Source organism: Orussus abietinus, unplaced genomic scaffold, assembly GCF_000612105.2.
Source record: "Orussus abietinus isolate OABI.00-Male unplaced genomic scaffold, Oabi_2.0 scaffold3, whole genome shotgun sequence".
Taxonomy (NCBI): domain Eukaryota; kingdom Metazoa; phylum Arthropoda; class Insecta; order Hymenoptera; family Orussidae; genus Orussus; species Orussus abietinus.
This window is the reverse complement of record NW_019395984.1, coordinates 2,634,494-2,656,814: the sequence shown is the minus strand read 5'-3', so window position 1 is coordinate 2,656,814 and position 22,321 is coordinate 2,634,494. Positions and strand designations below refer to the sequence as shown.

The following is a 22,321-nucleotide window of genomic DNA, read 5'->3' as shown; positions in this document are numbered from 1 at the left end:
CAATTTGGAGTAAAATTTCACAAATATCTTGACTTTTAGGTATGTATATGACACTTTCACATCACCTTAACTGGTGGGTAAAAATTCGAAATCCATGCTTTCGAATCCCGTGCCCCGTTATTATTACCAATATCCAAATTAGATCGTGAAGGGAGACCGGTCGAAAATTCCAGGCATCCGAGCGAGGTCGTATTTGAAGAATTTTCTGAAAATTAGAGTTCGGCGCCCATCTCCCGGAGATTCCAATCGGGCCCTTTGATGGAGGAGCGGAATGTCCCGAGGGAAGACAAACCCATCCCTGCCCGAGGCGAGGTTGCCAGCCCCTCGCCCGAGGGCGCGCGCGACCCGCGGCCGCCGAGAGCGCGAGACTGCGCGCTCGCCGAGCGCCGCGCAGTTTCTCTCCGACCGCCGGAGCGCGCACATCTCGTGCGGTTCGCGCACGCGACAAGACCACGTGGCTGACACGCGCGGCGCCCGCGAGCAGCCGGCCGCCCTCTGGAGCGCTGCCCAGTGAACAAGGACGCGTGCCTCCCTCGGGAACCCCGTGCGATTCGCTCGCAGAGCTCTGGACTCGAGCCGTGGACGCCCGAACCGTCAACCTGGAGCCCACGTGCCAGAAGCGGTGAGTTCTCCCTAAAGACTCGACTGCGGGATGAATAAACACCATAATTCATTTTAGTTGACCTCGAACCGTCATAACCTCTTATGGGCACGGGTACCCGGAAAGGTACTTCCAGTAATCTGTAATTCTTACGGTACTATTAATTATTGTTAAACGACGTAATAATTATAACCGCATAAATTAACTTCAATTTAACGTAATTAAATTTTAGCTCCACCTCAGGCCATGTATGCACCTCTCATTATAGACACCGGTACACGGGGAAGGTACTTCCAGTAAAATCTAATATTTCCGGAATTATTTGTTAATCGTTAAATAATAATTTTATTATCTTCATAGGGGATCGGGATGCGTAAACGCCGCGATGGTTTAAGTCCCAGGTGAGAGATATGAATTTCGGATTTAATTTGGTCTTCGGGTATTAAGAGCCGCTTCGTGTCGCATCTTCGGGGTGGGGGTAATCAAGGAATGGGTAATTACATGTCCATTGAATTTTTTAACATGTCCAGCGGAATTCGTTCGAGTCCATCCGCTTTAAGCCTCCATGTAGCGTGCTATCCCCGCTTCGGACAAGTGCTGTCATGACTTCGGTACACTCTTGATTGTCGGCGCATGTAAATGAGGAAACGGCGATTGCGTTGGCAGTTGCACGTCAAGCCTCGTCCCGGTAAGGCGAGTACACGACAGGATAAGATACGTCCCCGGGAAAACGTACGACGTGACGTCACGGGAATCGTTAAATCCCAGAATCGAAAGCGGGTAACGAGTGCTTACATCTAGTACGAGAAGTATGCACGCCGGTGCGGCGAGTGTCCGAGTGCACTTACTCTCGTTGCATGCGATCTAGGGATCGAGAGGGGGGGCAAAACGCGCATGTGAAATCGGTCAACTAACAAGACGATGTCGTTTGCATTTGCAAGTCGCTGCGATCGGTGCATCGGTGCATCGGTGCATCGCAATTACCAGTGTCGCAGAATTTACAGTCGCGGCTTAATTGCTCGGCTTTCCGTCCCCCCCCCCCTTCCCGTCTCGTCGCTCACTTTCCTCTCTGTCTCTGACTTCGTTAGTCATAGATTTATTGCGCATCCCTGCCCCCTCTATGTAATTAGTCTTTTACCTTGTCCCTGCAATGCGCGCCGACTTGCGTCTCTTGGGATCGACCCTTCTGCCAGAATTAATTCCGTAAAAAATCCCTGGGCCTCGTTTTCTGAATTTTAATTTTTTTCTCCGAGTTCAGGGCGTATTCCGGAATTTTTTGGAACAATTAGATGGGGTCCCATGGTTGCGGTTAATGAAGATTAAATATTCCGTAAGTATGGGGACCGGTGTACGTACCGCGGTCACGCGCGGACGAATCCAAGGTACCGGCAAATTGATTCACATTGCGCCAAGACCGACGCGGTTTAACTGATTGCTATATCAGAATTTGATTACAAACCAGAGAGGCTCTTTAGCCGCGGAATGGACGCGGTTAAACCGAGTGCGCGTAGTTACATATCTGAATAATTCCGCCGCTCGGTACCGAATGGCGAATAATACTCCGGAGTGCCTCAATGCACGGGCTAATGCCCCGTTTAAGTTTTTCCTCTCTTTACTTCGCCGAATCGAAGGCCATTCGGGCCGCGTGTACTTCGCAAATGCCGGACAGATTAAACAATTACCCCTTAATCGACTTGGTTAATCAACGCGGTTACCTTTTACCGGGGAGGGAATAACTCGCGAGAGAAATCGCCGCGTTCGCGACATTTTCTGGTTCCATTCCGTTTTCCGCCTTTTCAGTCCCTTTTACGGAACGAGGGAAAGATTATTTACTTAACGGGGAGAGGTATACAAAAATGTAAAATACCGGCAAATCGGCTTACGAGGGCGGTTCCCTTTTCCCTTGCCTTTTTACATTCGGTGCGGATTGCGCGCGTTTCTCGTAGGAAATGGCGGGTCGGTCTTCTTTTTCCTTTTCTCTTTCATTCTTCCTTTTTTATTGTTATTTTTTTTATGTCTCCCCTCTCTCTCCCACGGTCATTGTAAAAGCCAATCGAGATTCGCGTCCTTCCGTTAAAAATCGGCCGAAGGAAAAAGGGGAGTAGACGCGCTCGCCGGCTCGGACTTTCACGTGGACAATCGCGGCCTGCGGTCGTTCCGCGCGGAATTACCGCGGACGATCAGCGATTCGCCGCCGGCCGCGGATCGGCTCGAGATCGATCTCTCGATTCGCCGTCGACCCGTGATTTCACCCGATCGGATCCCTCGGACTACTCCGGAGATGCGGTACGGAAATCACTGAAAATTCAGCGTAGATCGATATCGAGTCGATCGATAGGTCCCGAAACTCGATTGCGAATTTTCACTTAGACTCCCTCGTAAATTAGGGGCGATTTTTCATTTCTATCGGAGGGCGATGTGCAGCCGCAAGTGGTAGTAGTGCCTGCACCGATCGGCCGATATCGCCTATGCAACTCGATCGGGATCGATCCGGCGATCGAGGGCGCAGGAACTGCTGTAAGTAAGAATTCGAGTCCCGCTATCCTCTGCCTATGAATAGATCGGGGCCGGAAGACGTTAGAAAAGGAAGAACGGGATGCAGCGGCCATTCGAGAGACTCGGCGAGGGGTTCGCGGGGGGTCCGGCGCGGGAAGACCGCGACACGCTCCTTGTCCGCATCCAATCTCTGAAAGCCTGGATATAGTAGGCGTTCCGGTTCGTTAGAGGCGCCTATCTTAAATAATTACCGCCGGTTAATGTACCGCTCCCCGAGCGAGTGCATGTGCAACGAGGTACTTTCGAGGTTGCACTCGTACGGCGGTGCGGTTCGAAAATCCTAACCGGGCACCGCACCCCGTCGTCATTCCTTAATCATCGAGGTAGCAATAAATCGAAGACGCAAAATTGGGAATATCGGGGGACGGTGTCCCACCAGAGGGTGGACACATCGCGGTTTCGCTTCCTCCCGCGGGAAGCACTTGGCGGAAAAAAGCGTATTGACGGAAAGCTCGGCAAACGCGGCGGCTCGCCAAAACTCTGGTCGAGGCTTCGGTCTCGCCCGGCTACAGGACGGGGATCCTCTGTATAGGCAGGGCACAGAACGGAAAGAGGAGGGAGGGGGCAGGGAGGGGTAGTTTGCCGAAGCAGGGTGCTGAAGAGGGGTTCGCGAATCGCCGGAGGAGACGCCCGGGGCGCGCAACGACGCTCTGCAGTTGCCCGTAATTAGAACGTCCGCCCCGGGCACATAACCTACGGCTGACGAGTCTCCCGCGGACCAAAATTATTCATGAACCCCCGTGCCCCCCGTGCCCCGCGACCCCCTTCCCGACCCCCGTCGGCCCAGGGCGAAATTTCCCAGTAAATATTTTGTTTCGGCTAACAAACCCCGTCGAGGATTCAGAAATCGGATCGGAACCCTCCCCCCGCCCCCCCGGCCGATCGATCCTGTACCGATCTCGACTCTCCTCCGTCGGAAGCAATCTGGGAAATATCAGGAGCAAAAAGTGCCAAATCAATTTCCGGGACCTTTCGACCCCCCACACAAGGGAAAAAAAAATTTACCTCGTTCTACCTCGAAAGGGAGAACAGGAACGGCCCTGAGGACGCTCCACAGGGTTGGCGGGATTTCGAAATTCTACGGGTTTTTTAAGGATTATTTTCTTCCTTTTTTTTTTCGCCGAAATGTTTCGTAATTTTTCCTTTCCCGCGGAATTTTTTTACCCTTATTGCGCTGATAAGCGCGAGCACTTGGTATCCGGGGTATCGCGATCGCGGCGCGAATTCGAAACGGCCGGGCCCGACTCTTGCGAGGCAAGGAAATTCTGTCTCGCTGGTAAGTAGGTGAAGTAAGTGAAGTAAGTGAAGTAAGTGGCGGGCACGGGCGAGGATGAAATGGAGCAAGACATGCATTGGCGCGTGTCGGGTGTGCCTTCTCCAAGCGCCACAACCGGCTCTACCTATAACGCATACCGTATATATAACGTTATAATGTCGGTATGTAGACACGGGTGTGCACCGAGCAACACCCCTCCCTCCTCTTGTACGCACATTCTCTCTCGGTGCATTACATGCAGCGCGTTTAATCCGCTCGCGCCTCGCGCCGGTTTAACCCGCGGACGAGATGCATGCAACGCGCTGATCCCGAATTTCAAATTCACGGGAGAGTACGATACTTTATCTTCTCTTTTACCCTTTTTTTTTTTACCCGCGAAATTATAGAATTACCCTGTTTACCTCAGACTTAATCCGATCTCCTCTCGCTCTGGTTTAATCCACGCGCGAGGTGCATCCACCGCGACGGTACCGGAAGAGCATAATTTTCTTTCCTTTTCTTTCCCTTCGTTGGAATTACGGACTTATCCCGTTTACTCGAAACTCAATGTAAAGCGTTTCTTAGCGTGAAACTTAATAATTGAAATGACATTTATATTAAGCGCTCCTAGGTAATGCGCCGGTGCATGTGCAGGCACGGGTGTGCACCGCGATACCGCATTCTTTACGATCGTATTGCACCTCGATCGACTCGTGCATGTCTAACGAGTCGTTACCCACGCACTTTGCGTGGGCTTTGTCGACGGTACGGATTTAAGACACGCGATTGGCGCCTGCTCGGCGCACCTGCATTTCTGCAGAATTTTGCAATATTTCGCACGGGCTATTAAGGGATACACGGAAGCGAGGAATATTCCTCGAGGTAAATGACGGAAGTGGACGATCAATTGCCGGTGAATAGAGGCAAGTGTCGGGCCTGGATTTCGATCTTGGGGGAAACCGAGCCCACTTTTGCACCGGCTTTGCCACGCAGGAATGTCAAGCGTCCCGCGACGCGAAGGAGGTATGAAAATGACCGGAAAGAGGGAATTTATTGGTCGACTCGTGTACCCACCAGCCTGGCGGTCGGCTTACAACAGCAACTGCAACTGCACGCGCCCGTGTGCAATGAGACTGCACGCTTTCGCCAATAAAGCATACCCGGTGGCCACTTAAAAGCGTGTCCGACGGCCATTCGTCATCCCGTCGCCGCCGTTCGAGATTCCTAGGGGAATCGATAAATCATCCTCGAGTACATATACCCGAGAAACATCACCGGATGCGAGCCGCTCCTGGGATCGATTTAGCGAAATTCCGGATATCCCCGCGTCCTGCGACTCGAGACCGGAAACGAGCCCTGGGAAATCAAAGGAAAATAAATGAATGAAACACTGCCACGTGGAAAATGCACCCAATGCCCGTACTTCGTAAAGGAGATGAAAGGGAAAAAAAATTGTTATCTTAGGTATCTCCGACTGGAGGAAGGGTGTTATTAATTTCGGGATTAAATTCAATTAGCAATCGTAACCTTAGGGTGTAAGGGGAAACTCGGTTTCGTCTACGTCTTTTGTGCTACCTGGGATTAAGAAGTTCCCCCCCAGTGCACCGGGAGTGCTTATCAAGTTGCATGGCTGCGACTAGGATGTGCACCGATTCCTCCTCGACGATCCCGTTGACGTCCTCTCCTCGAACCGGGTTATGCAAACTAAGTACTCGAATCTCCTGTTTACCTGGGGAGGTACAATGCAAACGGGATAATCCGATACGCGCTCCCAGGAGTCGTCGCCGATTCGTCCTGCCGCGGGATGCATCGAGGATGCACCCAGGATGCACCCAGGATGCCTTATCCGGGCTTCCCGGTATATCTCGACCTGGTGACACGTGTGATGTGCGTAATTCGCTAACGAGGGAGGTAACGAGGTAAAAAGCTCGCGTCCATCGGCCGACAGAGGACTAACACGCCCTGAGCGTTTCGTCCCAAAGGACGGACCGGCTTGGCGCAAGGGACACGCGGTGCCATCGATAAATCCTGACTACCGTACTTGCATCTGTGTATAATAGTCGGTGTACCGGAGTTACGGTATAATAGTCGGCGCGCGTTGATGCGATAGGTGGCGTGCGCGAACGCGGAGGAGAAACCGGTCGGCACGCGCGACGGACCTCGCTTTGCGCCAGGAATATCCATGGGGTCTTGACTATATTGTTTTATGTTACTTGGGAATTGTCCGTTGCACGCCTCCGAGGTAGGCGAGGGGTATGTCGCGTGTGCGCGATATCGATATGTCGATATGCGCGAGGTATATCAACGTTCGTGAGGGATAAGCGTGCTTCCTCGAGATGTAAGCGCCGATGGGGGACTATCGATATATCCAAGATATATCGATATTTTCAGACTACTAATTTCTACGCGTCATGTTAGGTTACCCTACAAGTACTTGCCGTGTACATTTTCCTTGTATTTAAAAAGATGCACTTTGAGATGGAAAATTTAACGCTCTTCAGACTTATCCGTGTTGTGTCGGTTTTGAGAGGATATTAAGGGAAAGGAAATATTTCTTTGGTTAAATGGAATTTTTATCTCGAGGTGCTTACAACAAGTATTGTATGTTATTTCACACAACGCACAACAAGTATGTTAATTCACTTGGAAATTAATATTAATTCACTTGGGGGGCGATTTTATCATTTATGCGGATCGTCGGCGGGTAGGGTTGGCGGGGCTTCTCTTTGCGGTGGGATTTGTGAGATTCCTTCGTTTATGAATGATTAATAAACCGAATGGAGATATTTTATTACCGATGTTAGTCGGGTTTACGCCGACTCGTGCTGTCTTTACCGCCGTAAACCGCAAAGCGGCGACCGCGGCAATTTGGCGAGTGCATTAAATTCGGCCGTGCAGGACCGCTCTTTCTCTCTCCGGGACCACCGCGGAAATCAGGGCTTTAATTCGCCGCAATAAGGGCCCGCGCGTGCGGAATTGCACGCGGAATAATAAATCCCACTCGTGTGCGTCCCTATAACGGGCAATGCCTCTTATTCCGCGAGGGTGTGCCGCGGTGGAACCTGCGGAAACCGCGTTTCATGGGGTCCATTAAAGGCGACTTTATGGGGCGGTTTAGCGAGAGCGCACGCGTTCCGCGTGCGGGCCCTCCTCCGGCCGCCATCTTTCCGCGGATCGTAAAATCCTTCATTTCGGCGCGCCGATAAAATTTCGAGGATTTACGAGCCTCCGGTGAAACCGGGGAAATTAAAATGAGAAACAAGGGCGATGCAATTTTGCTAAATTACATCCGGCGCGTATATTGCGGAGAATCAAGTATTGGAAATTGAGAAACTCTTTTCTGCAACCGTTTCTCCTATATCACCTACTGAGTCAATTGCCCCGTTTCATAAAAAAAAAAAAAGAAAAATGATACAACCCATTAATACGTCCACCACATGCGACTAAAGTGAAAAAGTGAGGGAAGGTAGAGTCTCGCGCCAGATACATTTTAAAATGCACATACGAACGGCGCCAAAGTATAGCACTTCAATTAGCTAAATATTTATTTCTCGATTAAGGGATTTCATCGACAAGGAATATCTCGATTGCCGTAATTAATTTCTAATCTCTCCCTCTCCCTAATTTTTTTTTTTATTCCTTCCTTCGGTGCAGAAATCCCGACGCGATGCAGGTGAACTTTCCTCGATATCGCGTAACCTCCACCCGGCGGACTTTAGAGCGGGACAGAGCAAGTGCACGCTAAGGTGTGTAATTTTTGCAAGTGCATCGGGGAGTGCCCGCGTGCGACCGGGAGGAACGTCGTAACGACGTTTCTCGACGAGAGTTAGAGTCTTGCCGGGGCTCGAGACGGCACAAAAGTGGGAGCAGCCGATGACTCTTGCGATAGAGACTTAATGAGGCCCCGGTAGTCGACCCGCGGAGATGACTCGTTAGGTTTATAGTCCCGCTGTCAGTTCGCGCTGCCTACCACGCACTGACAATGAAGTCATTCCGCGTTTTACAGCGCCGGTCGATAAACAAAGAGCACCTCGCCTTTACGCGCCATTAAGGCCCTTCGACGGCGGGATCGGTTTTAAAGCGAATATAAATGGCCTCCACCACCGCGCCCACGTTATCGGGCACCGATATCACGTCCCTTGATATTGAAAACCGATAATGCGAGTTTTAGATGATTTCAAATAAGAGGGGAGACACCGAAGGAATGGGACATTGGAAGTATCGATAAAAAGGGGGTCGATGAAACGGAGGGGCGTCGGTGCACTTGGCGCGAGGTAGAGCGAGGTAGGCGAGGAAGGAGGATTAGAAAGCGTTTAGGTTGGATGTTTTATTTTTTAGGGTTTTTTATTTTAATTCGAAGGGAGGAGAGGGGGTTTTGCTGGGTACCGCAGGAGGTGGAGAGGGGTCGGTGCATTCGTGCGTGCACCGGTGTACTCGGGTGTGGGACAGGTAGCGATATCGGTAAAGGATTCGCTTAGGACTTGGGGACGTCGAATCAAACCCGGGAACGAAGTGACAAGTATTTATCGCCTTGCGCTCTCCCTCGGGGCAGCTCCTCTTCGGGCTCCTCTTCTGGCTCGCCCACGCGGTTTTGCGCCGTTCCTCGGAGATCGACGCCAATGGCGTACCTCCTCGACGTATTCTCTGATATCCTTCCCGGGATGTCATTCGGGGCGCCGTTCCGTTCTTTTTCCTCTTCTTCTTCGATTCGACCGTGTCCGTCATTTCTCCACTTCTCGGTACCGATCCACCCGGGGAATTTCTTGACGAAATTCCTGGAGACTCTTCACGGTACCGTAAGATCCTGCAGTCTCGTTACTCCGATGCATCTCCGAGGGCATCCCGAAGAAGTGCATCGGACCTACCCGTCCCCGGCCGCGTCCCATCCGCAGCCTCGGGCCAGGTTCCCGGGTGGCTCTCGGCCGGGGACGCGAAACGCGCGAGGCGTCCGAAAGTTCTGTCAAGCCAAGACGAAGGGCTTAGCTCGGCCATTATTTTCACCACTATAAGACTGGTTCTCTCTCTTCCGATCGCCGCAGGAGATGCAGAATGCACGCGGCTCTCGTCGCGGCGCGGGTCGCCGTTGCACTCGGGGCCTGCGTCGCCTCCGAAAAATATTAACGTCCCTCCTTCCCTCGTAACAATTTTTCCGCAGCCATTTTTCCACTTCCCTGCATCCAGGAGTGCTCCTAAAAAATTTATTGTTTAATCATTCGCGCATTGCGAATACTGCAAACAAATACTAAATTAACGATTGAACGTTTTAGATGAATTCAACGAGTATGGTATAAAGAGGCTATTTAGCGGAATTTTTAAGAGTGCCTAATGGATAATTAGGCAACTATTTTTTAGGAGTGCCAAAATATTTTTTAATAAATAGACGATTAAATGAATGTATAAATGAACATGTCAATATTTTAAGAATCCCATTTCCCCATGTAAAAGTGCACGATTTCCGTGCTTTTCCATCTATTACCGCATTTCAACGTAAAAGTGCACGATTTCCGTGTTTTTCCATCTATCGCCGCATTTCAACGTAAACTTGCACGATTTCCGTGCTTTTCCATCCGTTGCTCCATTTCCCTGGAAAAGTGCACGATTTCCGCGCACGTTAGTCCACGTATACCCACGTCGCGGAGGCGGTAACGGTGGCCGCAGCGGCCGCAGCGGCCGTGACGGGCGAGCGAGGGGGCCGGAGTGCACGGCCCCCGGAGGCTGAGCCTGGACCAGGTAGACGCGGCCGCGGGCCCTCGAGTGCGCATGCGCGCGCCTTGTATAGGCTCTCGGGCCTGCATACACGTGTAGGTCCTTTTTCGCGTATGCCGAACCCACACGCGGACCGCCTATATTCGGGCCCGGCCAAGTCGCATTCCGTAATGGTAGGAACCGACGCCCCGGTCTGAGGACACTCGCCGCCCCGGGCCACTCGTGTGTGAATGCAAATTCGAAAATGCCGCGCTTTGCCGCACCGCGGATATTATTTAAATGCGGATAATACCGGAGGGCGGCGCGGGGTCGCGGGCGGCCCCCGAAGGGCCCCGATTTCGGGCCCATCGTTCATGAGGACTCGAGACGATAGCGTCGAATTTCTTTCTTTTTTTTTTTTTTCCTCATTTTGTATTATTATTTTCCTCTCTCCTGGTTCGATCCTCCCGATCGAGCCAATGGGGAAAATCGCCCGGACGGGACCTAAGGATTCGAGGTTACGAAATAGGCTCGACTTTCACCGCGGGCCCGTCGTGCAATTTTATTTATGCACTTTTCCCCGGCGCGCCGCGCGCGCGCTCCCGGGGCAATAAATATAATCCCTGGCCACTTTCAGGAATATGCAAATTCTGGAGAGAGAGAGAGAAAAAAAAGAATCGCCGCCCGGAACGCCGCGGGAGCGAGCGCGAATCGGCATGGGATGGTTCCTTTCGTTGGGCCTTTTTTATGTATATATATATATATTTTTTTTTTTCTACCGCGTTTTTTTAATCTACGTGTGGGTCCGCCCGTCGCCGAATTAAATGCCAAGGCGTCCATTTTAAGCGAGGGCAGGGAGGATGTCATCCAGAGACTTCGGTATACCGGTGAAAGAAAAAGACGGAACCAGGTAAACGGAAACAATTTGCCAGTTGCATCTCGGCGGTGCATCCGGGGAATCGCCGCTTGCACTTGCAAGACGCGCCGGCCGTTAAAGTCCACCGGCGGGGGGCTAATCTTATAAATATTTATCAGCCAGACAGGCCAAGTTCCCGTAAACAATACGGAGGGGTAAAAAAGCGAAAAGCCGGCAGTAAGCCCGGAGGAGGGTCGCGTCATCGTCGCACAAAGTGTGCACATTGAAAAAGTAACGATCCTCCCGGGAATCGTAACTCGCCGTGTGCAATTTAAATGCCACGGCAGAAAGGCCTCGAAGAGATATCCCGGGAGAGTCGGGGATGTCTTTCGGACGTTTACGACGTATTTGAGATATCCAGCGAAGATCTGCATACGTGGGCGAGCGGCGGGTTAATATCTTGGGCTCTTCAGGGTCCGAGGTGCAACCGGTAGTCTCGAAGATGCAACAGCGGAGGCTTTTTTTATCCACGTATATCTCCCTTCCCACGTTCCCGGATAATTGTCCACGCGAGTCTTCCGTCCTACCTGGACGGGTAGAGATTTTAATCGCGATCCCGCAATCCCTGATAACCCGGGGAGAAATTTTATCGACACGCAGCGCAATTTTATCCGAACCGCAGCGCGGGACGATTAATACGGATTTATTTCGATTTATATGTCTCGGGACTTGCAGGGGCTTACGGTATTGCAACAGAGTAACGCGTGGGGGGGGATTCGATCGAGGGGCAAAAATAAGTGACACGAGGTGAGCTCGGGGAATAGGTGAGGATGTTCCCCAGGATGGGGAGGGATCGCTGAGAGGCGTTAGGTCGTGATCGCGTGGTATTGGACGCGCGTAGGATGCGCCGGGGTACGTGTAGGACGGGCTCGTTGCATATAAAGTGCGCGCCGGGTATGTTAAATGTAATACTGAAGTGTTTCCGACGACGTCTGATTGCAGGCGGAAATGTGAGGCCGACGGTAAGGAGGCGAAGACCGAGCTGACGACCCAACGCAATATGTTCCCTAGCGCTCAAATTAAGATGAGGTGAGAATCACTTTTCTTCCACCTAGGAACAATTAGTCCAGACTCGGGATTACTTCTCCCTTGTCAATTGTCCGCGACAACTATGACGAATATCGAGGACCGCTTCCTTCGCGCTCAGGGCGAACAGGGGGAAGGGTCCTCTTCTGAAATTTCGGGTATCTCGCTGACAAGGACCGACCTAATGGCGGCTAATGTTGAAAGTATCTCTGTCAGATTGCTATCGCCAAGCAGCTCGCCAGCGACATCGCCGACGATGTCGAACTCCTCTTCGCCGACCCCGCCGGCGCCAGCGCCTCCGGCCTACAACCAGAAGATGACGGGCATCCCCTGCGTCGCGGCGGCCTCCCGTTACACGGCCCCGGTGCACATAGACGTCGGCGGGACGATATACACCTCCTCCTTGGAGACCCTCACCAAGTGAGTACCGAGCCGAGCCGATTTATCGTCCGGGTACTCGCGGAGTGGGATATGTCGCCGGTACCGTTACCTCGATGAATCCATCCGTGCAGTAAATCCGGTAGGGTAAATCCGCGGATTACTCCCGCGGGAGACGGTCTACGTGGTAAAATTTAATATCCGCCTTGGTATCGCCGTTCCTGGTGGGGATACGCCAGGGTATATCCTCGAAGAGTGCCGACGACGGCCGCAATTCCGGATTAACATCGCCTTCGAGCCGATCCTACATTTTATTTCATTTCCGTACTTTATGAAGAATTTATTATCTTTTTTTTTTTTTTTTTTTCAAGAGAGATTTTGCCTGGGATCGTTCCTGCGATCGTAATGTCTTTATAGGTTTAATTAGCGCTCCTGGGAGGGATCTTTCAAGGTACACTCGATGAGTGCGGACTGACACTCTTTTATCCGGAATTACGTCTTTGTCTTCCCTGCATGTAGAGACATCGACTCGAAATTTTATATTCGATGTACTCTTTTTCTTTTTCCCATTTCATCGGAGCGCCGTTCCGAACTCGCCGTTTCGTCGGAAGGCGGAGGTCGCAATTTCGAATAATTTCCCCTCTCCGAGGACGGCGTCATCGGCGTCGTCATCCCGGAGGAAATTGCCCGTGAATTCGGAGATTAAACGACGGCCATTCCGCGTGGCTGTCGTCGGCGCCATTAACCGGGCGAAAATTGCGATCCGTCGTTGTTGATACCTGATTCCGGATAATCGCGGCCGTTTTCCCCGGTCGTCTATCGACGAGGAGGCGTTTACAAGATCCGCAGCGGAACCGTGGCCGATCGACACCTTTTGGGTCAATATTAAATCTGAGGAATTCGAGAACGACCGTCGAGGAATAAAAGAGAGCTCGGAGACGCTCCGCCGCCAGGAGACGCGCAAGGTGGCGGCGTCCGATCCGCTGCGGGGCACCTGTTGCGGATTGGCCACGTCCCTCTAGCCGGTCGATCGGGGGTCGGCGATCGATCGGCCCGTTCGTTGATTGCCGGCCAATCGGCCTATCGAGATATATATCGAGCGGCCGCGATATCGCGGAACGTGTCGCGCGGAAAGGCGTCCGCGTCGGTCCTTGGAGAGCTGCCTTGCCGGCCGCAACGACCGCTCCGAGTCATGCTCCGTTGCGCCTTCCTCCCTCATTACATGCTGTTGACCTTATTGTTTTGTTGAAAGTAACTCCGCGGATCGCATTCCAGATTCTATCGGCCGCGCGTGCGCCCTGGCCGGCGAGGAACTCGCGGACAGACCGCGGCCAGGGAACGGTGTCACTCGAGGCCGTCGGCGGGCTCTCGGGCCGCAATTTGCGCAATTCGATTCCGCAATGTTGACCCTAGGTCCCGACGAGGCGCGATAAGGGGTCGGCGGGAGGGAGGAAGACCTGGCGCCTGGTCCCGGTTTGGGGTTGTCCTGGACTTTCGTGGCGTCCTCTGGAGTGAGACCGTCCTTCTCGGTGTCTCACCTGGAAGCCGGGGGATCTCTTCGCGGGTACCGAATCCCTGGCCCTGCGAGTAGAGCCGACATATAAGTGCCATTTCCCAGGAGGCCTGTCTTCGCGTACGAGGTTTCGTCGAGTCGAACGGGCGGCGTCACCCGGGGCTGATTTCGCCAACGCCTCGTCCACCGAGATTGTACTTAAACGTCCCCCGATTCCGCGAGGGCCTTTCTCCGACACTCCCCTGCGTCCCGATGGGGCGTTTCAGCGAAACCGTAACTCGTGCACGCGTTTGACCCGTTCGGTTGTCACGAGCGCATAAATCCGACCGGGAGCGAGGCAGCCGCCGCCGGAGGTGGTTCCGAAAAGGGGACGAGGGACGCGTCCTGGGCACTTATCCACCCGGAATCGGTATTCCTCGGGACCTTCCTCCGGGAGTTACGCTTCGACCTCCGAGTCCTCTCGGTCCCCGTTCACTTTATCCAATATCCTCCAACAACGTCCGACACCTTCCGACATCTCCCGACGTCGTCCAGGTCCTGGTGCGGCACGTAGTCCCCGAAGGGCCCGTGCCCGGCACGTCCGGGCTGTAATTTGCCAAAGGCCCCGACCAAGGCCGCGAGGAGGATGCACGTAGACGCGCGTGCCCGTCTCCCTCGTATGGACGAAAGGAGAGCAGGAATATCGGGAGTGATGTGAGCCGATCGTTTAGCGTTTTCCCATAGCGAGCGGATCTGACCCGGGATCGGACCCCGGACGGGGGCCCGGGATGCCCCGCGGTAATCACGGCTCTCGTCCTCCGCCCCCGGTGCCGTTTCCTCGTCGTTCCTTTTCTCCTGCCCCTTCCTGCCCCTTCTATCCCCCTCCGTCCCCCCTTGGCCCCTCCACCCTGGGCGTCCCTCTCTTCCTCGCGGTCTCGCTCGCTTCCTCGCTTTCTCGCTTTTTAACTGACCCACCTATATACCGGGCACCGTCGTGCATCCACCTCCTGGGTCCCCGCGAGGTGTGCGCTCCTCTCTCTCTCTCTCTCTCTTTTCCTCTCCTCCACCTCCCCTCCTTCTCCCACGGCCGCGTCTCCTCTCTCTCGCCCTCCCGTGGAAGTTGAGCGCCCCCGGGCGCGCGGGCGTTATTATATGTTATCGCGAGGGAAGGTATGGGAACTTGCCCCGGGTATTCCTCGTTGTGCCATAACGCACCGAGGTATAATGAGTTTCTCTCTTTTTTTCCCCCTAGCCCCGTCTCTCTCGGTCGCTCCCCGTGGACCAGCGCTCCCTTTTGCCCCGCTGACGCGGCCTCTTTGCCGCACTTGCGTCTCCGCCGCATGCAAACTGACGCGCGCTTGCCCAGGGAACGACCTTGGGCTACGGTAGCGCACGCGATACCGCGAATTTTTTTATCCCACCCTCTGGCAACGGCCCTGCAACTTTGTTGCACCGGCCCGACCGCGAGGCAGGAGATATGGGAAAGGTGGGTGGGCCCGGGCCCGCACTCGAGTCGAAGCGAGAGGAACTCCCTTGAGACTGGCCCTCGTTTTTTACTCCAAAGGGGGTTTTAACCCTTCCCGTAGAAATTCGATATTGGGAATCGTTTGGCATCGTGACGGGAGAATCTCTGGAAGTTCGTACCAAAGGCCAAGTATTCGTCAGGACTCGAAGAACCCAGTCGAATACGTAGTCGCGCGTTAAGGGGTTAAGGAAGAGAATTTTGATGGACGTGCTTAAGTTGGGTCACGGTTTCCGCGGACGGACCCGAACGAACGTGAGATCTCCCGGCGACCTTGCGAGCCATCTCGGCGCGATCGCGGTTTTACTGCTCGACACCTCTGCCTTTCTCGGTAAGGGATTCGCTTAACCGGCCGCACCGAGATTGTAACAAATCGTTGCGTGCGCCGGCGTGAAAAGGTGAAAAAGACGACCCTGGGGGGGCCCGAGGTGTCCGACTTGCCAGGAGAAGCGACCGGGACCCGGCGAGCCTTCTGGCTTTCTCCGACCCCGGATCGCCTTCCCTGCCTCGGGTGTCTCTCTCGAGGTGTTTAAGGTAATAAAGGGACCCACGCGGGCCCATTCGCGTTTTCTGGGTCGAGGCGAGCCTGGCCACCCAAAGGGGCCCAAATTGCGCGGATAGGGTTTCGGGACGTCGAGGGGCCCGCCTAAGGACCGACCCCAGGGACTCTCGATGGACGGGTGTTGGGTGAATAAATTATCACGTGTCGAGTGGGTACACTCGGGAATGAAACTCGGTAGCTGGGCCCTGCTGGGTCCCCTCGCTCTATCCGGGGAAAACGTCAACCCGGGGGACGCTGCTTCCTGGAGGGAAGAGTTCACCAGGGGGACGAAGTGGGACCAGGTCTTCGCGTTGGTACCGGTACCAAGTGTCGTCCTTGATCGGGCTTCCCTGGCAGTAGATGGTTCGGTAGGTACCTATTTAGGTATCTAGCTATCTACCGAACCACAGTCGGTAGATGGTAGTCGATTCGTTGGAAAATTTGTGGCAGTAGCAGCTGCAGCCGAAGCGCCGCCTGCCTCGAGGCGCGCCGTAACTCCGAGCGATTCGAGCAGGTGCCGATGTTTCGGTCACCTGCCCGTCCGTGGAATCTCCCCGAGTGGAATTCCCCGCAAAAGTGCCGCATTGTCCGTCGTTTCCGAGGGATCGATCGAGCGGTCGAGGTCGGATTTTCTGCGCCGATCGGCAGCCCCGACCCGCGCTTCCGACTTGGCTCGGCCCTGGGACGATAAACCGCAGCCCGGAGCGGCAGCACGCCGTGCGAAACGCCGCTAACCATCTCCTAAGAATTGTTCCCTCGGTTTTCCAGGTATCCGGAGTCGAGGCTCGCCAAACTGTTTAACGGCAGCATTCCCATCGTTCTGGACTCGCTGAAGCAGCACTACTTCATCGACAGAGACGGCGGCATGTTCCGTCACATCCTGAACTTCATGAGGAACTCCCGGCTCCTCATCCCTGAGAACTTCGTCGACCTCGACCTGCTGTTGGAGGAGGCTCGGTACTTCGACATCGCACGTAAGGATTTAATACCTATGCATTTAACGTACCTTGAACTTAGAAAGTACCGGCTGACTCCCATACTCTCCCGTAATAACCGCAAGGAACGATTACTTAGCCGAGAAGAAAAATTCATATCGATTTAAATTAATTGCCGTTGATATCAAATCATTTCGTTCACTCGATCTGACCCTTCTCGAGGCCGCACTCGATTGCAGGATTTTCTTATCACGGGACATATTTCGTATCGATAACCTCCGTTGAGTTTCTGGTTCTTCTTTCAGCAATGTGTAGGCAGCTCGAGCAGATGAAGAAGGAGCGACTGAAAAACGGGTCCGGATTGATATCACCTCCCAGTCCTCCAGCCAATCAGATGAGTCGCGGGGGGTCAGGTGGGACAGCAAACAGAGACCTGGACAAACGTACGGAGAGCTACGAATGCGTGGCCCTGCACGTCAGTCCCGACCTGGGGGAACGGGTGATGTTGTCGGGTGGTCGCGCCCTGTTGGACGAGGTCTTCCCCGAGACCACGCAGGCGGTGATCGACGCCAGGTCGGGCGTCGCCTGGCACCAGCAAGACGCCCGCCACGTGATACGCTTCCCCTTGAACGGCTACTGCAAGCTCAACTCCGTCCAGGCCATCACCAGGTTGCTGAACGCAGGTTTCCAGGTGGTGGCCAGCAACGGGGGCGGCGTCGAGGGTCAGCAGTTCTCGGAGTACCTGTTCGTTAGGCAGTCCGTCAACACCTGACGAAACACGCCCTCGCCACCAAGGAAGGCGTCCAGGTCGCCGCGCCTCCACCAGGACTCGGACTTCGAGTGAGGGCGCCTCCTGCGTCCTACGTGGATACTGTTCGCGGGTGGCCAGCCGAGAGGTGGTCGAAATACTTTGGGAGGTCACCAGACCAACCTAGAACGGACAGCAGGTCTGACTACTTTGGGACGTCCAGGAGCGAAAGGTGACCCGGAGTCCAGCAGGAACTCGTTTGGAAGTGGACCCCTTGGGGATTATGCATTTTGGTTGGTCATGACGCCCGTGATGACGCCCAGGATACCCCAAATGCAGACGTTGCATCGCCTTCCTAGGGGTCTTCAGGGTCGGGAACGTTGGTGGGAGACCTCTTCCACTTCTGGCTTCCGGCACTGACCAAGATCGACGAATTTCCTGTCCAGGGCAATGGCTGCTCGGTGACCTGCGTGTCCCCTTGCTATCATACCCTCCAGTACTCTGTTATTTAAGGTGTACTTATGTATTTAAATCGCCATACTACCCACTGTAAATACCCAGGAAAGCGCCGCGTAGCGATTCTTATGTACTCGGTGAGCCGCGAAACAACGAAATAAATAATTGCGTTGACCTCACCGCTGAGGATCCTCTGGATCGCTGGATTTATGGAGAAATTAATGGAAAACGGCGAGTCGTGGGTGCCACTTGCCGACATCTGCGATTTTTATGATGAAAGAAATACGCTTTGTGCTTCTTCATAGATCCACGGATCCTCGCCGCCATCTTGTCCCTCGACGCGACCAGTGCGTTTCCGGACGCGCCGAACCTGACGGACCACCTGCACGTAGAACGTACACACGACTAGCGGATCAACATAGGATTTACATAACAATCGCATAAACCTTACAGGTGCGCTCCCGGTGGGCCGCGACGCCAGTGGCTCCATCTATGGCCGCACAGATGGCGCCCCGCGGCAAAGTCCCCGGATAAAAGACCGTTAGGCCAAGTCCGAGAGCAGAAGGGGACTTTAGGGGGCCCCTCGGGTTACCCAGCGCCGGGATCCTCAAATTTCAAACTGTCTTCGGCGTCGACGCCAAAGGCTACTTCACGTGTCGGGTATTGAGGACCGGGCTGAAGGCCCCCGGGCGATACAGAAATGGAATATAATCAGGCAGCGCACCGCTCGGCCCCGCTCGGCTAAGCTCGGGTGTGCTCGGCCCCGCTCGGCGGGTTCGAGGGATGACAGCCCGGGGCCAGCTACGCCGCCGGCCAACGGCGGATATTGAGTTCGCCGTAACCATGGAAACTCGCCCAAGGCGCTAACGTTTGTTCGCTTTATCCCTTATTCCTGCGGTCACATATTACCGGCGAAACGCTCCCGCCGCTGCCTGGCGTTAATTCCTCTCGCCTCCTCGCGATTAACCGCCCAGGCTGCCGGGAGCTCCTCGCGGGTTTAAGGGTTTAGGGAGGGATGGTCGGGCGCCTCCACCCGGAAGAGGCCGGGGTTATTAGATCCACAGGATGAGGGGTTTTATCCTGGAGAAAGGCATTAAACAATACGAAAGGATGGAAGCCTTTATTAGCGACAAGTCGTCCCTAACTTTAGATATAATACTTCCATTTTGATCGGCTGAGGCTCTCAGTCGGTTAAAATGAATTCCCTAGAATAATCCTAGGAACCTCCCAGGCGCGCAGGCAGGCAGTTGGCAGGTTTTCTCCTCCATTTCCGTTTCTGCCACTGTGCAGTCGTGGATGCAATGTCGCCAGCGTATTTGTCGGCCCTTTCCACACGTGACGCTGCAGCTGCTCCAGTCGGTCCACTTGTCCCACTTCCGGTGGAACTTTCTTCGGCCTCGCCGTCTTCTTCGGGGCTTGCGACCCTCCAAGGTCCTCGCTGGTCTGGTCTGGATCGGACGATCGACTTCCACTTTTTTCGACTTTTCCTTCCCCGGGTGATCAATAGCCATTTCCTCCCTCGATCCTGGATCGACTTTGACCGCCTCTATGATCCCTGAAGAGTCGTTCCTGTTCTCGGCGAGTCTTGAGTTGTCCTCCGTGATGTTACTTCGAGAAGTTCCTCCGTTGCTGCGTCCCTTCTTCTCTCGTCTGTCCGCGTGTCCCCCGCTGATGTAATTCTGCAGTTCGTCGACTTTCGCCACCAGTTTCTCCACCAGCTCCTTTATTTCCTCCACGGATCTGGAAGCGCGATCTCCGCGAAGGAATCGTCCTTCTTCCACCAATGATGGGTGATGTTCCCGATGTTGGCTCAAAGTTGATTCCGGCTCCCGGACGTCCTCGTAGAACTTGAATTCTTGGTCACTGGTGCTCTGGGATGGGTGGGTTTCCTCGTGGTATCTTTTCACTCGACGAAATCCCGGTTTGTCCGAAGAAACCCTGCTATCCCCTGAAGAAGGTGGACCTCCCCCGTGAATGGCACTTCTTAGAGCCGCTGCTGCTCTGGGCAAACTGTTATCCGCTAATTTAGGGTCCTTTAAACTAGACTCGGGGTCTCCATCTTTCTTTTCTTCTCCATCGTCCTCGTCGTTCTCGACTTCTCTCCGTGGTCTTCCGTCGTGAGGTGAAATCACCTCCTGTTCGTCTTCCGAATTTTCTGGGCTTCTTTCGTTCCGAGCTTGTTTCATGGTCCTACCCAGGTCTCTCCTGGCGATATCGACTTCCGATCTGCCATCACTCGAGTCCCTTTTCTCCATCTTGGACTCCACATGAAGATCACCCACGACTTCTAGGTCGTCGACCTTCCTCTGCCTTCGGTTTTCTTCCGCAAGACTTCTGGACGCTTGATTATTCCTGAGGTGTCTTTTGTGCTTGGAGGGCCCACTTTTCCTCTCTTTATGCCTCTTTGATATGATTATCTTCCTTCTCGAGCCGACATTACTTCTTCGCCCTCCCGATATCAGTCGCCTCTTGTACCGGTCTTTATCATTCAAAGGACTTTCTTCATGAACGTTCCTGTATCGCCTCAGCAAAGACTTCTCTTCTTCGCTCAGCCCAGACCCTTCTTCAACCTTCGACAGCACTCTTTTCAGATTCCTGATGTCTTCCACGATTTGGTTCAGGTTCCTCGAGGACTCGTCAGAGCTCCTAAGCTCATTTTCTATTCTATCCGAATCGCGTTTCGACGTCTTTCGATAAGAGGCACTTCCCTGATTGGAGACATAACTTTGTTCGGGATTTTCATAGTCGACTTTGGACAACATTGACTCGATTATTTCGTTATCCCCGATATAGGGGATTAAATCTTCGTCGTTTCTCGACGATAATTCGCTGACAACTCTTTTTCCCTGGTTCTCTTCGTTTTCCTCGTTACTGGATACGTTATTGACTTCGTCTATGGAAAGCGATTCAGGATACACTCTGGAATTGTCTCTGCTCTTTCGAATGTGCTCATCACATTCCATGTTACTTAATCTGCTAGGGTGAATATCTAGCTCGTCCTTCAAGTTCGCCGCGTGATCCTCCACCTTTCTCCCGCATACTTTCTTCTTTTCTTCGATTCGTTCGGAAATATCGTCGAGTCGTTTGCTCTTTGAGCCGACTTCGCTCGAGGTGACTCCGTCTTTGCTCCGGGGGAAAGAATCTGCTAGATCATCGAGATAGGTATCTCGAACACGAACCTGCAAGGATGACTTATCAGCTAAGTTGTTTATAGCGAGATTATCGTTCAATGATGCGTATTCATTTTCCAATTTGTCCCTCTTTACGCGAATGTGTGGAACCAAGTTATCCATGTCCAACGTGTCCTCTTCGTCTCCGAGGATCGAAGGACCTTGCATATCTTGAAGAGTCCCTTTTCCCACCTTCGATGTCTTCAACGTCGAACGTTTCTTCCGAATCTGAACCGTTCCGGGGACTTCTGATCCATTTTCTCCACCATTAACTGTATCAATGACGCCGAAGAGTTTGCTGAGGTCTTCCAAGGACGACTTCTCCTCGAGACTGCTCGAAGTAGATGAATAAACCAACGTGGACGTAGATTCGTTGTTGTTACTCGAATAATTTACAGAAGCCATTCCGGAGGTGGAAATTGTAGAACTATAATTTCCGGTAGTTCCTTTTTTGGGGGAATGTAATAAGGGTGCCTTACTCCGAGTATAATTGCCTGTAGAAATTGTCCATTGCGAAACGCTATCATTGAGGGGCTCAGAAATTCTCTCCATAACCAGATCCTCTGAAATCCCAGTGGTTGATGAAATGTTCATCACGAGTGTTACATTTTCCATATCCACCGTGAGGAGTGATCCCATCGAGCCATTTTTATCGCTAATCGTGAAGGACATTTCATTTTCGGTAGTCGAACTCGTTATAATTGAAGAATTCAAGGGAAGCGCTGAACCGTTTTCGACAAATTTCATCGTAGTTTCTAACGAAGTATCTAAAGTTAATTCAATTTCTGTTGCGTTGCCTTCGATTCTTTGCAGTTTTGGATTCGACCTCTTCTTTCGCATATGGAAGGGGTGATGGTGGTTCTTCGGGTGCCTACGATGCCGATGATGATGTCGACGCTGACGCCGATGAACTCCAGGATGTCTGGTTTCTTCTTCCAGGGCGACGCACGAGAGTAGGGCGACGATCAAGGCGCACATCAGCCAGGAAAGTTTCACCATAACATAAGAGGCTTCCCGCTACAAAGGACACGTCTTGGAAG

General features: G+C 53.2%; 2 protein-coding genes across 4 annotated transcripts; one reads left to right on the top strand and one right to left on the bottom strand.

The window, feature by feature from the left end:
• The first annotated feature begins 416 nt into the window (after positions 1-416).
• Positions 417-18,284, top strand: LOC105699085 (BTB/POZ domain-containing protein kctd15-like). 3 transcript variants are annotated; one of them, XM_023433935.1, is made up of 5 exons: positions 417-622; positions 11,956-12,042; positions 12,256-12,459; positions 16,741-16,946; positions 17,213-18,284. In XM_023433935.1, the coding sequence occupies exons 2-5, from the start codon at positions 12,014-12,016 to the stop codon at positions 17,677-17,679; spliced, it is 906 nt and encodes a 301-aa protein (XP_023289703.1). In that variant the 5' UTR covers positions 417-622; positions 11,956-12,013; the 3' UTR covers positions 17,680-18,284. The 3 variants fall into 3 exon arrangements, with proteins under 3 accessions (XP_023289703.1, XP_012279222.1, XP_023289702.1); XM_012423799.2 differs by having other exon boundaries at positions 12,244-12,459; XM_023433934.1 differs by lacking the exon at positions 417-622 and adding an exon at positions 1,332-1,381.
• A 1,032-nt stretch (positions 18,285-19,316) lies between these two features.
• LOC105699042 (serine-rich adhesin for platelets-like) lies at positions 19,317-22,280 on the bottom strand. Its single transcript, XM_012423740.1, has one exon. It carries the CDS (start codon positions 22,278-22,280, stop codon positions 19,317-19,319), a length of 2,964 nt encoding a protein of 987 aa, XP_012279163.1.
• Between the last annotated feature and the right edge of the window lie 41 nt (positions 22,281-22,321).

What these genes read in the sequence shown, in the direction of transcription:
- LOC105699085 (XM_012423799.2), top strand. Translation starts at nt 12,014, where the DNA reads ATGTTCCCTAGCGCTCAAATTAAGATGAG. An exon ending in AGCGCTCAAATTAAGATGAG is followed by an intron (nt 12,043 to 12,243) that starts GTGAGAATCACT and finishes TAATGTTGAAAG; the next exon opens with TATCTCTGTCAGATTGCTAT. An exon ending in TCGGTACTTCGACATCGCAC is followed by an intron (nt 16,947 to 17,212) that starts GTAAGGATTTAA and finishes TTCTTCTTTCAG; the next exon opens with CAATGTGTAGGCAGCTCGAG.
- LOC105699042 (XM_012423740.1), bottom strand. Translation starts at nt 22,280, where the DNA reads ATGGTGAAACTTTCCTGGCTGATGTGCGCCTTGATCGTCGCCCTACTC.